General features: G+C 41.1%; 1 protein-coding gene across 7 annotated transcripts in view; it reads right to left on the reverse strand.

Moving 5' to 3' along the window:
- Positions 1-17,054, reverse strand: part of MICAL2 (microtubule associated monooxygenase, calponin and LIM domain containing 2) — a 127,433-nt gene that overhangs the window by 62,367 nt on the left and 48,012 nt on the right. For 4 of the 7 annotated variants that reach the window (XR_010431162.1, XM_064657289.1, XM_064657290.1 and 1 more), the window contains exons 8-20: positions 15,682-15,939; positions 14,778-14,893; positions 13,425-13,551; positions 13,132-13,222; positions 12,889-13,036; positions 10,538-10,737; positions 9,926-10,035; positions 5,658-5,729; positions 4,947-5,096; positions 3,734-3,838; positions 2,296-2,514; positions 1,976-2,077; positions 1,246-1,377 (exon numbers count right to left, since the gene is read on the reverse strand). Coding sequence is in view for 6 of the 7 variants with exons in the window: in XM_064657289.1 (XP_064513359.1) it covers positions 1,246-1,377; positions 1,976-2,077; positions 2,296-2,514; positions 3,734-3,838; positions 4,947-5,096; positions 5,658-5,729; positions 9,926-10,035; positions 10,538-10,737; positions 12,889-13,036; positions 13,132-13,222; positions 13,425-13,551; positions 14,778-14,893; positions 15,682-15,939 (1,830 nt within the window). In the remaining variant the exon portion in view is untranslated. The remainder of the gene's footprint in view (positions 1-1,245; positions 1,378-1,975; positions 2,078-2,295; positions 2,515-3,733; positions 3,839-4,946; positions 5,097-5,657; positions 5,730-9,925; positions 10,036-10,537; positions 10,738-12,888; positions 13,037-13,131; positions 13,223-13,424; positions 13,552-14,777; positions 14,894-15,681; positions 15,940-17,054) is intronic. The other 3 variants (XM_064657292.1, XM_064657293.1, XM_064657294.1) reach the window with 3 other exon arrangements.

The raw sequence follows: 17,054 nt of genomic DNA on the forward strand, positions 1-17,054 counted from the left end.
TGCCCTTTGCAAACTGCAGGTCAGCTCAGCATCTACCTGCTCAGTTACTGCTGAGGCTGTGAGCCTGATTTCCAACCAGCATCAACAACAAGGTGTAAAAATAACCTAAAAAGATCTAGAGCAATTCCACTAAATGATCCTGCCAGACACCCACCAGATGGGAAAATACCTTCAGCTGTGGCTTACCTGAAGTTGGGCAATACTCATGATACTTATGAATACTTATTTCATAAAAGTGCAGCTACTTAAATGCAGCAAAAGCTGGCAGAGGAGGCAGCTTTGCTCCTCCTCACAGCAAACGGAGGTGGCACCCAATTTTGCTGAAGAGCACTTGGGTCATGTGGCAGGCAGCAGAGCCCCAGCTCCAGCAGCACCTGCACTGGTCACAGCAGTCACCTTCAATACTTCTGGAAACTTGATGTCTCCACCTTTATTTCCACACCAACCCTACTCAATACTACAATGCTCCCAGACTGCTGCTACATAGTAAGTGGCTGATGGAAAGGAAACCTGGGCCTTTACCTGCCCTGAAAAGCTGAAAAAGGTCAAATTTCATTCAACCAAAATCCTTCTAAAACAAAGGTTGTTAGAAGCCAATGTCATGTTAACTTCCACAGCCCATTCACATCAAGCATAAGTAGAAATAACTGAGGATCTCTTCCATTCAGAGTATGCACGTTTCCTTTGCTGTTTCAAAGAACTGTATTTTAACAATGAACATGCAGAAGCAAGTTTAAAGTACAAATAATTAAACAAACAACAATAAAATGCTTGTATTGGTAAGTGCTCATACAATCCTAAGGCATGGCCTCTAGTTAAAATAACCATTACCGTGCAGGTTCTCCACTAGAGACCAGATAGATATTCTTATGAAAAGAAACACAAATACCACCCAAGAACAACTAACCAACCCCACAGCATCCAGTTTGCTTTACCATGCAAAGATCTTTCTCCAGCATGGTCTGTGGTACTATCCAACAACAGGTCATTTAAAATAAGCAGCAATGCAAAATTTTCAGGATTGAAGCAAAAAACTGTTAACTATTTGCTTTGTTCTTCAGCTTTTACCTGAACTATTTCTGATGATTTCTCTCACAAACATGCAGAATTAACAACAGTAAATGAAGTAAACTTTGATTTAAATGTGAATTACAACCTAGAGAACAGATTTGGTGGCAGCACCTTCCATCCAAGCAGCTTTAGCACAAGTTTGGATTTAACAGGAAAAATCTGTTAATAGAGTACCTGTCGAGAAGGAACAGCAGAGGAAGCTGAACCGACAGATGATGAAGCAGCAGCAGCAGCTGAATGATGAGGTGGAGGGCAAGAGGGAGTTGGGGGCTGAGAATGGGGTAAGCCTTTAGTAGGTAGCTTATTCTGTGTAAAGCAGAAACAGGAGAGTTATCCAAGAGACAGTGACATTAGCAATGGTTAAGTTCACAGTCATGCATCAAAGAAACTATAAAGATAACTATAGTTCTGTTCTTCTATTTCTGCACAGTGAGGACCCATGGAAACCATCATGGTACCTTCACAGTAAACAATATTATCGTACTCAACTTTTTTATCAAAGTATTCACAGTGGGATGTAAGGCAAGGTAGAGCTGGGAGAAAGCATAAGGAAACACAGGAAAAGCCAGAGTGCACTAATTAAGCACTACTGCTCACCAACTGATTAGAAATTGAGCTACCAGTGTATGCTTAAGCATAAGACATAGGTTATTTTAACACATTTCTCTCCTGCTAAAGTATTCTGACTAGCTTTACAATTTAGATTGTATTTTACCTCAGTTAAATTATGCAATAATATTTAAACAATGCTTTTTTACAAGTTTCAGTGGAATCCACATTACTTTTCAGATTCACACAAAATGGAAAGAAAGTTAAAACCAAAACCATTGCAACTTTTTCCATCCATGAATTCTTACAAGTCTTCTAGCTCAGCATTTCTTCAGGTGCAAAACTTAATATTCACCTTTGGAAACTCCATGTATCCAAACATTGAGGCAAGATGTGCTGCTTTCTCTTTAATATTCTTTTTATGGAATTCCCTATTTGCTATATTCTGAGCTCTTTTCTGCAGTGACAGACAGGGAAGGAAAGTCAAGGAAAGAGAGAGAGATTTCAGTTAATGCCACATATATCAACAGAATATAGCGAGTTTGTAGAAATATAAGCTTTGCCTTAATATAAGCTAAAGTCAACAGAGAAAAAGCCAGCATAGCCAGCAAAAACACAGTATACAGGTTATCAAATGCAGTTAAGAGACAGAAAGGAAAAGAAGTTGCTTGTCACCTGTTTCATTTTTTCCTCCAGGTGCTGAAGACGCTCAAGCACTCCAGAAAGTACAAATGCAGCAGAACAGGCAGATGCGAGATTTTCAGAGGTTTCTGACAGACTGGGCTGGGTATCTGGTTTTTGTACAGTCTTTGCTCTCCTGGTCATATGATCAGAACCACTGAAAGACTGTTTGGGTTCCCTGACCTCGTGTTCACTCCTAGCTACCACCTGAAACTGGGAAACACTTGAAGTGAAAAAAAATCTGCTTTCTGCATCACCATGCAGTATATGCAGCTTTTTAGGATGCTTCTGAAAGCACAGCACAGGCATGCACAGGACTAGAAATAAAGTGTTCTCACATCACTCTTTGCACACTATCTACTGCAGCTCTGATGCTTGTGCACATGCACCAAAATAAATCAGTCCCACATATTTTATGTAGGATATCCTTCTCCAGGTTTGTGTTAGTTTTTGTGAATAACTCAGACAGCACCAGCGCAGAAGATAAAACTACATCTCTTTCTAGGGTTTATAGCAAAGGTATTGGGTTGGTTTTTGTAGCATCACATCTGCCTGAGACTAAGCTTATAAGAATACCAACAGTAGTTCTTGCCATAGCTCTAAATCTAGTCTGGCTCAAGTCAAGCTATAATGTATTTCAGAATTGAGGCATTTTCTGAGGAGTTCAGAACAGGTCTCTGAATTTGAATTTTCATATAAAGTAGCTCCTGATCTGTGGATTTCCACATGCAATACAGGTCTCATTTCACTACTCTTGGAGTACCACTACAGGATGTTGACTTCAATTTAAAACTCTAATGTAAAGTGAGCATCAATTCTGTTTGAGATGAGTTTGCTTTCACTGGAAGTAGTAAAAGAAAAATTTAGACTATGTCTTCAAAAATTTGCCCCATGTATATGATGCTGCAGAAGAGCTTCCAGCAGAAGTTCTTATCACAAACTCCACTTAAAGGAATAAATAACTTGGCCATCGATATCAGCTTTTCAAGGCTCAAGCTTTCATCTTAGACATTTTTGCCAGGTTCCTCAGGCTGGAACACTCGCTTTGCCTTATCATTACAACAGCCCAAAGCATTGAGTACATGCACAGACAAATTTTCAGGTACTGCTGTAGTCTTCTCACACGTTAAATGTAGCTATGTAATTATATTTATACAATTTGAAGTCTAAATGTGGTAACACAGAAATCAACACTTATGTTTTTAGGGTGGTTTCCACACTTTCAAATAGTTCTCTCATCTGGTCAAGCAGGTGTAAAATAGCCTTAAAACTTTTAATGTGGTTTTCACAGTTCTCAGCTAAATATATCTGTTAACTATGCAGACTACAGACAAATACTGTTTTGTATATCTTGTAGTTACACAATAACACTGAGTTACCAGCAGCAAGACAAACGGTGTGTTTGTCAGGTGTTACCCATATGAGTTCCTACCTGCCTTTTTGGTTGAGGTGGAAGAAGACTTGGATCCACAGGTTTAGCAAAGCGAGGATTAGCAGGAGGGTCAGAAGCAAGCAGGGCTGGTCTATCTATTACCTCCTTGTAAAGCATTTTTAAAGTTGTAAAGACAGAGTGAAGAGAAAAAAAAAAGGAAGACAGTAAATAGGGTTCAAAGACCTTTTGAGGCAGAAAGAAATAAAAGTTGCTTTAAAAGGCACTTCACTACAGAGCTTAACAACACATTTTGCAGATTTTTGTCACCCACCCATTTCTTCTACCATCAAAGATATACTTAAAATTGAGCCCATTCAGTGTTCTTTAGGACAGTTCATTATTAAAAGCAACACATCGAGGCTTCCTTCACCATGGCCAAGCAAATCTCTGGCCACACACACAGAAAGCTCAGGGTATTGCCAAGTAGTCAGGTAGAGTGCAAACAACAGTGGTTCACAGACTGAGAAAGTCACTGGACATCTCTAGAGCCTACACTACTGGAGGACTTAAATATTTAAATAAGCAAATGGATCCAAGCACAGAGAATTAAGAAAGAGGCCATCCTTGTCAGAATCTCAACACCTTGCTTGCCCTTTCTTTCAGATCTTTCAGGTGACAGATCCAAACTCAGCTGATTCAGAGCATTTCTGGCCTAAATGTGGTTTTGAGCTTCTCATCCCTACCTCAGCAGCACAGGATTATTTTTAAAACACCACAAGTCACACTAAAAACAAACCATGAAAATGCTGTGGAATGCACAAATACATTTCATTTTGCCTACTTTAGGAATGGAAACAGCAGCCAGACACATGTTGCAAAAGATTAGGTTCCCTTCTTACACTTCCTAAATTTTCCACAAAGAAAGACACCACTGGATATGTAGTGTACCATTTGCAGCCAGCTTAGACTTCCAAACAACACAAAAGTCCTACAGGCTGACTTACATGAGATTTCTGGACATTGCAATTTCACTGCACTTTTCAATATAACAGATCCATTATATTAATATGCATTAGTCAATCTATATTAGTCATACTTGTTCTCCAAGTATTGAGAGAAATACTTTTCATTTGCATAAAGTATTAAAAAAGGCAACCCACTTCAAACACATAACAGATTCATTTTTTTTTCTCCTTGGAAATCTGCATCACCTTCACAAGGAGGGACTGTGGTTTAATTTCAGAGATTACTTTCATGTTCATCTATGACCTACCTGTCTCCGTAAAATTGTATTTGAAGTACTCTCTTCAAACTTTGCCAACAGCTGAGTTGCCATTGATTTAACTTTGTTCTGGTTCATTCCTTCTCTGCCATCACTCTGTGCTTTCCCAGCATTTGTCCCTTGGCTTGAAAAGCTCGAAGTCTGCAAGAAAACAAAAAACTATGTTTTTCTTGGGTTTCTTACAACACTCGTGAAGAGAGAGAAAGAGATAATATCCTTATCAGCAAAGAGTAAAAGGAAATACAGTCTACAGTATACTAAAAATGACACTGTTTAGTATGTAAAAGTCACCAAAAAATATTTTCTTTGGTCCCAGAGTACGGTAAAAGGGAACATTAATCAGTGCTGCTATTGATAAAACAGTCAGAAAGGTAACTAATCAGAGAGGGGCTAGAAACCAAGCTGCAATGCAAACTCCTGAAACAAAAATTTGTCTAAATAACTGAGTTAGGAAAAGGAAAAAACCCCAATATCTCACGTGTCCTTGTGTCAGAATGAAAACTAGTGCAATTTAGTTAATGCTCTCCTCCCTATCAAATGATTTAGTGCACACCACAGTAAATTCAAGGTTTTAGGGGAGAGGCTTTCTGTTCCTGCCAAACTTGATAAGACCTGGCCCTGGCCCCCTCAACTCCTGCTGCTTCCTCAGCTCTGGTGCTCATCAAGGAGTTGGGATATGAATGGAGCCCACTGAACACCAACCTCCTCGAAGACACCAAGGAGACCTTTCCGACGTCTCTTGTTAGTCTCGTTTTCTTCAGTTTTCCCTTCAACCTGAAAGGGTAAAGCCAAAACAGGTTCCATGGATTACTGCAGGAGTTACCAAGTTTACCCCAGCAGTTCCTCCCAGAATAACAAGTTTCATGACCAGGCAGGGGAGGCCTGGCCCCTGTTAAACCAGGCACACACAGCTGAGCAGTGCCAGCCTTTGGGGGATCGCTCCTCACCCAGCAGCCTGGTGGGCCCTCATGGCAGGTATCAAGTATGTAAAAGCTGTCCCACAACCCCTCACTGGGAGTTCTCATTGGACTCCAGTGGGGGAGAATACATGCCTGAACACTTTGTTGAACACAGGCTCCATAAGTCTGGTGTTTACCTTTTCCTCTTTTCAGTACTGAATAGTTTATAATTCAAAAAGCACTTACACATCCTTGATGAAAAAGGTACTACACCATCAGTTTTTCTGGGAATTTTTCTCTAGACTACACTGGTTTCCAGATAAGTAACAAAATCCAGGAACCCCTCACTTTTTCACTATAGCCCCCACATCTCTCTTAGCACAACTATCTGCATGCAGATCATGTATTCATAGCACAGTCTTATTTTCTTTTTGGAGCAATTGCTGTCTGCCTTAAAGGTCTGTGTCCCTCGTAAGGTTCACCTCCCTAACTATGGCTGAACATTACAGTACTTAAGCAACCAAACTGACTATTCTGTGCTTGAGCTACACACATATTTAATTATTTTACTCAATTAGAGATTACACAAATCAATAATACTTCATACTCAGTCCAGCTGAACTTGAAAAATAGTCAATGCTTAGAAATTTGTATTGCTTCTTGTTAAATTGAGTCTGAAAGATTTGGTACAAAAAAAGTTATACTTTAGGAACAATAAATTATACTCCACTTATTTGCATTTGCCCACACTTTAACTTAGTGATTACTCAATCAACTTAAAAAAAAACCTGAAAAGGAATAAAGAGAGCAAGATCAAAAAACACAACCTTTCTCTTTACATATACACTGTTTGTAATAAATCATTATGCAGTGACTAGAAGTAATCCCAAACAACTTCTGGGCAAACACCAAGAGAATCAGATGACGGTATTTTGATTACTTTGTGTGCTTTGGTACACTGTCTTTCAGGCACCAGCTCTCAGCAACCCAGCTTTATGCTACCTATAGTCATCAGTTCACAAAAGGGTGAACAACAGAATAGCATAATGTATTCTGCATAATAGCCTGCACCACATAAAAGCAGAATTTGCCTGAGTGAATGGAGCAAACAAGATCCTGCCTTTCAAAAATCTTACACAAAGGACTCACATTAACATATTTACAAAGAAGTGAAAGACAAAGCAATTTAATTGCCGAGCAAGACTCCAAAAGGACTGTGCTCTGTATTGTGTAAACACCTTCATTCGTTTATTAGTCTGGAGCACAGGAAATCTCAGTTCCTCTCCAGCCCGGCTGACACTCGGAGGAGAATGGAAAACATGATCCAGCTCAGCACAGGCTGCCAGAACAGCTACACCAGCTCCAGGCTCCACTTCCTGGTCTCCCACAGCCTGCACCCAGATAAGAAACCCACTTCCAGCCAAATAAAAGGACAAACTAGATGCTGTGGAAAGTTTAGTAAGCAACATTGTGCTCTCCTACAGCCTGGATAGAACATATACTATATCTATCTAATGGAAAATGTTCAGCACCACCTTTTTCAGGGGGAAGAACCATAAAACTGAAGCCACAGTCAAACTCTTGACTCAAGAAGTTGCTTTCCAAGGAGCTTTATTTCCCAGGTAGTTTCATATAGTTCTGGCACTCAAGTCTCTGTCCTAACCCAAGTACCCTAACCCATCCTGCTTAGTTTCACACCCTAACCGTGACAGAGCTGCAAAACCTCCTACAAAATGTCTTGTCAGCCTTGCTTCCCAGGCTGATTTGGGAAATATCACTTCCACTTCTCATTGTTAACAAGCCCCTGTAGTGGGAAACCAGAGGGGCCCATCAAGCAGATCACCTCATGCTTTCATGTGCAGCCAAGAACTGCAGCTCTGCTATGACAGAAGGCTTATTTCGTGATGGGAGGTTAGTCAGAGGCTGCATGGCTTAGTAATGGAAAGCTCTCCCCACTGCTGAAAGTCTATTTATTTCTGCAAATAACTCATGGAAAAACAACAACATTGTGGTCATGAAAGAGGTTTTCCTACCAAACAAGTCACCCACAATAAAAAGCAAAGGTTATTTTGCCTGTTTGGTTTCTCACTGCTTGGTTATCTGGGAAACATGTCACTTGGTTTTGTGTGTATGGGGGTGACAGGGAAAAATTATTTCCTAACAGGGATGTACAACGCTACCAGGAAATTGTGTGTCCACAGGTTTTGAAAATGTGTTTATGAAGAGAAAATATTCAAGACAAAAGTCAGTCTAGGAAATATCTGGAAATTCCAGAGTAATTCTCCGGGTGAAAAAACCAGAACTCACCTTTCTACAAGACGAGAGCAACAAATTTAAAAAGCAATGTATTTAAATACTGAGGAATGCAGTACATACATGTACACCTGAACTTTTACTAGGACACTGAATTCCAAAAGAAGTAGGAAATGCATACTTTCCCAGGCAAAACTTAAGGGTCTATCAATAGGTGTAAATGAAGCAATACAGTTAAGCATTAAGGAGGCTTGCTTAAAAAACCCAACCAAATAAAAAAAAACACACCAAAACAAACAAACAAAAAACCATAAAAACCAAAGACCCCCAAAACAAAAAATCCACGAACAAGAACAAACAGAGAAAGAACTTGAGAATCATTGTAGTCAACACAAGGTTTTTAGCTAGCCCAGGAAACTCAAAACCTGGAACAGTTTTGCATTAAGCTGTGTTTTGGAAAAATGCAGAAGTTAACTTCCTTTTGGTGGAGGAGTCCATGCTGTTCTCTACCTTGTGCTGCTCCTCTAAGACCAGCTGGACTTGAGGCACTGCTGCCTCTGAGCTGGGCTGTGCAGATACTCCCACTTAAACTGAAGTTAAAATGAAGATGGGCTTGGCTGTGAAAGCAAATCCCTTAAGGTCTCCTTTAAGAAGACAACTGAGCTAAGGAAGAGGCAGAAGGTGAAACTGTTTATTACTAACTAATTTTATTAGGACTCCCCTAAAATTAAATCATATAAAACTTCTGAAGCTATAATCCATTCAAAGACACAGACAATTCTCTCACTGCACGCAGTCCCATTTCAGAGAGTATTAACTCAGGTCTCCATAATCCTTCAAGGCTCTGGAGTCTTTAATCATAGCATGTACGGGCATGGATGTTTCTTATAATACAGGGACATAACAGGGCATGCCAATAAATTTTTATTAATAAGTGACCAAGACAGAAAAGTACACAGGTATGACTAAGAGATCATTATCTCAGAGCCACACTAGTCGACCTGCCCACTGTTGCAGGTGACTTCTGAAAGAGCTGAAAGTTTCACTTCAGAACCTTGAAACAGAATCCACAAAGTGTTTAAATCACTGCTTTTGTTAAAAAACAGCACTCCCTCCCAACCTAGTATACCAGTGATTATTTGAACTGATATATAACAGAATGGCCCTATATTTAGGAATACAGAGCTACAGTACTATTTTTCTTAAAGGTAGAAACAGCCTAGGAAAATTCCAGACTTTCCCATCTCAAAATAACTCAACAAACCCAAAGCCCCTAAACAAAACAAGAAAACCCCCAACCAACAACTTTGTATCTAGCATTGCACAAAACCTCCTAAAAACAACTTTTGAAAATTCTCCAGAAATAAAACACATGTCAATAGGCATAAGGGAGCTGAGATCTCAAATACTTCAAGTTGAAAACAGCAACTCAAACACACCAAATAAAACATCATTCTCCTCTCACTTTTACCAGCAAGGAACATTGGTGTTAACAATGGATACGAATTCTCCCCAAGTACATCCAAACTCTCACTGAGATCCAAAATTTCGCATTTACAGAGAATGCTTAACTGGGACCATTATTAATGCTTCAGCCATTTCACACTGACAAGGCTTCAGTTTTATCCTTACAAACATCATAATGACTGAGTGTGCACGTGCGTTTTGAATACCGTGAAATCTTACTCAAAAAAATCTCAATTTACAGGTCTTTTAATACTAGTATATATATAAAACCCTTATTTCTGAGCCTGACAGCTTACTTTCATCTTTTCAACAAGGAATAACTTATAGAGCAAGTCTTCCTTCACAACTTACCTTTGGTACTCGTTTTCTTGGTAAAGTTAAATTTAAATAATTAGAGATGGAGCTTGATGATTTTTCTGAACCAAGATCATTATTTTCTCCATTTTGCTTCTCACCAGCATCTGTTCAAAAAACAACATTATTTATTTAGATTTATTTTTAAATTATTTTGATTAAGCCAAAACTTTCCAGTTGAGTGCTAGTAGCAATCATATATAAGAAACACAGGCAAATAAAAGTAAATATGTACAATGTAGGGTGACTTTCTAAAAAAGAAAGAGAAACACATGGGCGTGAATGTGCTGTGGGCAGTCATCCTTACCAGGGAGTCACACCAACAGCCTGATACATGAACTTCATGATGTCAAGCAGCAGTTATCCAGCTGCTCCTATTCTCTGAAACCACCAAGGACCCACAAAACCTTGGTCTTCAATCAAGGTTTTCCCCTTTCCTGTCACAAGTCCAGGGTGACTATTGCAGACAGAAGCAGGCACGCTCACGTGCCAGAATGGCTCAGCTGGGAAAGGACTCTTGGCTTGAGAGCAGGGCTCGCCTGCAGCCTGGATGAAGTGCTCCCGCTTCCCAAACCTGCAAGAATGAGGAGCAGCCTGGGTCTGGCTTACCTACGGCCTGCAGAGGTGTGCCCCGGAACAGCTCGTAAAACTTGGAGAGGTACATGACCATGCTGAGCTTGTCGGGCTCCCCGGCCGACCCCACCTCCTTCCCTGTGGTCACAGGGGGGATCCCAAACTCCTGCTCGGCAACATCGAACGCCAGCTGGTTGTTCTTGACAACGTCCTCTTCGTTCAGAGCATCAAAGTCACTGCGGGGACAACGCAGTGGCATCAGCACTGGTTTCCTCTCCGCTCCCCTCAGTAACATGCAGTGTTCCCTTGCCCATGGGAGAGGCACAGAACAGCACCAGCAATGAAGGCACAGTCATTTCACTGGGCCAAAGCTACAGAGTCCGCACAATGCCAAATGTAAGAGCCTCACACAAATCACGTTACAAATAATGGCTTTGCCAGAAAGTAATTTAAAGGCTTTTTCACTGAATTGTATCTTGATGTAGTCCCACAAAAAAGGATTCTCTCATTTATGAAGAAATGCAATTCCTCCTCAGAAGTGCTAAGAAACCTTTTTCCTCTCCAAACACAGCTGCACTACTACAAATTTCATCCGTCAGCAATTGACTTCTCAGTTGCAATTAGTTCTATAAATCACCAAAGTCAGGAGGAATAAATTTAGGCTGGCATTCTATGAAAAAAGTTTGTTACATGTGTGTGCACACATATGCACAGGCACTAACCTCTCTTTTTTTTTTTTTAAGGTATTAACACACACAGTTTGAGCAAGGCCCTACTGCCCAGGTCATAACTGAATTTAGCTGTGCACTGAGTAAGTACATCACACATCTGGAACTCTGTTATCCACTCTCTAATCCATTTTCTATGGGACCTATTCTAAGACTCTGATCTCTTGAACAGCTTCCAAAATTCATGATTAAAATAAACATGTGAATAAATTACAAAGCTCCACGCAGGGTAGTTCCTTTCTCCTCATAAACAAATGTGAGTTTTTGAATTGCCAAAGAATTTCTCCTCTTCCCTCACCCACCCACTGCCCATTTCTGGAGCCAGGGGGCTGTGGGCAGCCCTCCACCTCAGCCCTGCCCACGGCCCACAGGCAGCCTCCTCTTGCCTGCCTGGCTTTCATCTGGCTAAGTCCTTCAGCAGGCTCATTTAAAACAAAAAGCCAACAAGATCCAAACACAGCATTAAACAGCAGGAGGTCTGTTAGCTCAGGAAGATAAATTTATCGACTTTGTAGAGAGCAGTGCTTAAAAAGACAAGTTTTACACAGACAGCAAAAATTACTTTGCTTTCTATATCCTTTTCCCCCATTACAGTCACAAAAACATCCATAATTTTAATTTTTTGAAACTAACCCAAGGAAAAAAAAAAATAAATCTTATCATTAAAATCTCAGCTCTTCCTCTGGCAAAACTGTACGAACTAGCACCCTGGGTACCACTCCTATTTTTTCCAACTTAACACACCTCATAAAAGAGCTCAATCATTCCTTCCATTTATCCACAGTAAAGGGAGGTTGACAATAACTCATTTTTGACTCCTAAGTCTGTGTAGGAAGGCAAGAGAATGCACCCACTGCATGTTGGAGATTGGTGAAGAGAGATGAGAGTTACCCCACTGACTGCACCAAGCAGTGCCAGCAATTGCCATTTCCTGGCACCTGTTACACACTGACCCTCTTGTATCTAACTGAGGGACCTTACAAAATATTCACACGTAAGAAGTTGGGTCTTGTAGCCTTAGGACCCCAGAAACACTGTCAAAAGGGGAATGCTGGCTTACATTCAGTCACTAGGCTGTTAATCTCCAGGGGCCAGCCCTTGCTGCATAGCACACATGAAAGGGCACTGTGCTCTTCTGGACAGAGTTGTGCAACACCCACCCCCATAGTCCAATGTTTCCCTACATGATTGTCACAGCTACCACTACAAAACAGAGGATGGCTCATCCAAGGCTCACCCAGGTATTTCTGTAACTCATGACAGTGCCATTATGGCTGTGGTTTTAAATGTACACTAAAACCCTTTCTCCAGGGACCTGGGAATGCAGCTCTTCACATTCTCCAAGCACCACAAATTTCATCTTAAATAGACATGACTCCCACAAACACGATAAATCATAAGGTTCAAAGCCTTCCCAGCTCTTTGAAAGCATATATATTTCTTTTTAAATGGCATGCAAGGACATACAGAAAAAACAAAGCAAAACCAACCCCACCCTCTCCACCCCCCAACTCTGGCCATGATGTGCATTTCCTTGCAGAAAACACCCACAGAAGGGGACTGCAGAGCATCAGTGTTGTTCTGGTCGGTCTTGCACCACACTTCAGTAAGTGCTTCATGTACCCCACACACCCAACGAGGTCTGCAGATGTCACTCACATGAGGTCAGGCCTGAAGCGATGGATAATCGCGCACAAGGCGAGGCCGCTCTTCCAGGAGGTAGTGAGGTCCGTGACGTTAACGTTCCGGTACCCTTCCGTCTGCTTCTGACACCACGTCAAGAGCTTGTTGGGTCGAATGTCTGACTCTGCAGTCACACAGGAGACCAAACATTTCAATCAGCTCTCGCACGCTCAGAAGGCTACAAGTGTTAAGCCGCGGCAAACGTGAGGTGCCACATACCATGTCTGGAGAGATTCACTGATCTTCTGATGGAGCTCACTCTTTCAAGAGGACACTGCTGTAACTCGTTGGTGACATATAACTGCCTCACCTACAAGGAAAAGCAATTAGCAGCATAATGTTAGAATTGCTTGGAGAGAAAATAAGAGGTTTTTTTCTCAGGTTAACCTTATCAGGCAGCAGGTTCTAAATTCAGGAGTCTCCTGAAGGTTTTGTTTGCACACTACTTGCAGCTCTATTTATCCTAGGCAAAAAAAGAACTGATTTCACAAGCAAGCCTTTTATGTACTGACCTGATGAGGTCGAACGCAGCTCGAGTTCAAGTTTGGGTATCTTGTTCCTGGGTCAATGGTATACTGGTCAAAGTTCTTATTAATATTTTCAGGGGTCGTCTGAGGCAAGAGTCGATAAATGCTCTCTCTTATAGAGGAAAAAGTATGCAAGAGTTATATATTAAAATAAATACTCATTATATAAAAAGAGGTTGTTTTGTTTGGGTTTTTTTGCAGCTACCTACATCTTATTTTGGTTCTGCCAGGACAAATGTCATGCACTAAATGCACAATGCATCCATCCCATTTCTTATCCCCACTCAGCAGAAGGATGCCAGACAGAAAAAGGACAACAAAAAGAGAGGCTCTTAGAACTTATGCCCACATTTTCCTGAGGCAGGAAGTGATCAAGAAAAAGAAGAGGGACAAAAAAAAGATTACATCACCCAGTCATCTGGTTTTGTTTTACCATCCACCCAAGGAGTAACTTCTTTACCACATAACAGCACTAAATCCTGTCATCCTGCAATAACCACCACAGCTTTTTTTACTATGGTGTTCAATTTTCCATTTGGGTCTATGCCCTGCTTGAGTCATCCCACAGGCTCCTATCTTAAAACTTCCCAAAGTGCTGTAGTTAGTAATGCTCCTACTCACATTACCACAACCATGACTATTACGTATCTGCCCCAGAACAGCCTGGGCAGCTGTAGCAGAGCAAGGTAGCTGCCAGCAGGACCAAAGTCAGCAAATTCAACCATCAGACCATGGTGACACCAGGATTGCTGGTGTCCTTAATTACAGAATTTTTTTTGCTCTAGTCAAAGAGACATTACACAGAGAAGCTTATGATGCAGCACCACAGTAATTCTCTTTTGCCACGCTTTTATTAGCCTAAAGAGAATATCAGGGCTACTAAGCCAAACTGCAGAGTTTAAATCACAGAGACCAATCATGAAAGCTGCTAATGTTGAAGAATTTATTTAGAGTTCTTTAAGGATTTTTCATATTTTTTTTAGAACAAAAAAACAGGTGCTAAGATGGTTGGAGGGGTGGGGTTTTTTGATACAAAGTATCTTTGGTTTACATCCTTAAAAATCACACTTAATTCTAGTGACTAGTGATTTAAGTAAGTGATTTAAACCACGTGTTGCACACTGCCAGGTCTCTGTATTAGTGTGCAGAAGCTCACAGAGCAACTGGTTATCACTGTCAATTGTTCTGTAATTTTAAGGAACGGATGATTTCATCCCAACGCCACTACAGGGAAGAAGAATACTTCTCCTGATGCCATTGTGAAATCCACTGCCTTCTACCAATACTGTGACTATTTAACACACTGGGAATGATGGAGAAGACAAGAGCAGCACTCACCGTTCAGCAAGGATCTCCAGGGGGGGTTTCCCTTGAGCCCAGCTCCGCACCATCCACGCAGTGTCAAAAGCAGCCAGGAAGCCTCTTGCACAGCCAGTACCCATCGGCCAGAAGGGCTGTAAGAAGCATTTACACTTTAATTCCTTGTATTTCTTAAGGTCTTATTACAAAAGTAACATGCAATGCGAATTTGCATGCCCAGAAAGAGTTAAAATACAGCACAGACAATGCTTGCAGTTTTGAGATGTATCTCTCCTCTAAGAGGAGAATGAAATGAAAAAGATTGCTTCTTTCACTTTTTTTAACTTCTCTATTTAAAAACAAAATTCTTAACCTCAAAAAGTTTAAGCTGAGGGAAAAAAAAAGAAGACTCAAGAATTAGACAAAGAAAAAAAAAAAGGAAAAAAATTATGCCCTTCTCATCTCCTAATTTTGCTTTGGACTCTTCAAACGCTTCATGCTGTCAGAATGGGTTAAAAAAAAAAAAAGAACATAGCAACATACACTTTTCACTTCAGAAAGAAAAAAAAGAACATATTAAGGCAAAGAGCCTGCAACAAAAATTTGGATCAAGTTTTTCTCCATAATGGCAGTCAGGAAAATTATGCCATGCACCCAAGCTGAGGACACAGAGCTCACAGTTTTCAGACAGAAATACAACTTGCATAAAGCAAAATGGGATCTCAGCCAGAGGCTGCCAGCCAAGCATTAGCTACGACAAACTATGGCATAAAAAAGGAGAAAAGAAAAAGGGGAAAAAAAGTCTATTCCAAAGAAGATACCACTGTTTAAGGACATGCAAGAGAGGATGTTTTGTTTTGATCAGGAGGGTAGATTGAATGGTTGGATTAAGGAAATAAGAGCGAAAAAAAAAATGGACTACTTGGAACACATTCCAAGGTACCTCAAGCAAACTATCTCCAACAAGTGCCACTAGAAGCTGATGTCTGTGCCTCTCTCTCACTAGTGCAGCATTTTCAGAAGCATACATGGAAGTAAAATCAAACATTGCTACATCTGGTTGGCCATAGTGATTAATTGCAAAATCCAAGGAAGGCAGCTGGTAATTGGTTGCAAAGTCAGCAGCTTCTCTGGCGTAGGACAGCAAATTGTTCTGGTTAACGTTTTCCCCGCAGAGCAGCAACTCTGTATCAATGGAGTCCTGCAAAGGAGAGAAGCATCTAGGATGAGATAATCCACTGTCCTCCTGAATCGCAACCTTGCAGTCTTACAGCACGAGTGGGAACCACACAACTCACACCATAAAAAAAAAAAATCAAGTAAGACTTGTCATCTCCTCCAAAAAGCTGATACACAAACATAGGTTACTGTACTAACCCCCAAACAGGAACTCTCCATGCCAACACTGAACAAGGAGTTTTACTGGCAACAGAATATTATAGCGCCTCCCGGTTCCTTGGTTACGTGTTATTTTCATATCATTACTTCCCTCCCATCAAAAGATGTTATCATCACCTCTGCAGTGCTTTTTTGCACATGTGCACCCCACATCTGAAACCACATGAGAGCAGAAATACTGATGACACAACATGTGGGGCTCAGCCTCAAGGTTTGACTTAACATCTCAGTAATGACACCACATTCAAACTTCTCTGTTGCGCTGTGTTGGCCTGTGGCTTTCTTTTTTTTTTTTTTTCCCCCCAGAGTGCTGAAGGACCCTGCCTATGCAGGTCATCCTACTTAAAGCCAGTGATTATTAATAAGGCAGTTTCTATTTACAGCTTAATCACGGATGAGACCCCTAATCACAGGATGATACCACAGAACCGCTATTAGCCCAGTTGTTTCAGACAGACTGGGTTGGGGTTTTTTTTCCACTCAGACCTGAGTAGGTCAGGAAAACAGCTCTGATGAGCCACAGCCAGTGCTCCTCTTCTCCAAACTCCCCACAGATCTCCTGGGACTGCCCCCACACCAGCCCTACAACCCCAGGGCTCATCACCCACCCCCCACAAGGGCTTCAGCCCCTCCCCACTCCCACCCTGGCTGGTCATGGACAGCTGCTCTGCCCTGGGAGCCCCTGGCCTTCAAATGGGCATGGAATTATGGCACTGAGCTAAGTGGTCCCACCAGAAAGCCAAGAAACCTTCTGATAGTTCCCCACAAGTACTTCCTTCAGGAAATTACACTCGACTGTTTTGGCACTGTTATAGTTAGCAAGAAAAATTAACCTCTCTTGAGTTTCCAGGAAGACAAATTAAAGTGGTGCCATAACACTTTCTAGAAACAAAAGAAAATAAACCCCTACATCTTACA

The sequence above is a fragment of the Pseudopipra pipra genome, chromosome 6 (genome assembly GCF_036250125.1).
Source record: "Pseudopipra pipra isolate bDixPip1 chromosome 6, bDixPip1.hap1, whole genome shotgun sequence".
Taxonomy (NCBI): domain Eukaryota; kingdom Metazoa; phylum Chordata; class Aves; order Passeriformes; family Pipridae; genus Pseudopipra; species Pseudopipra pipra.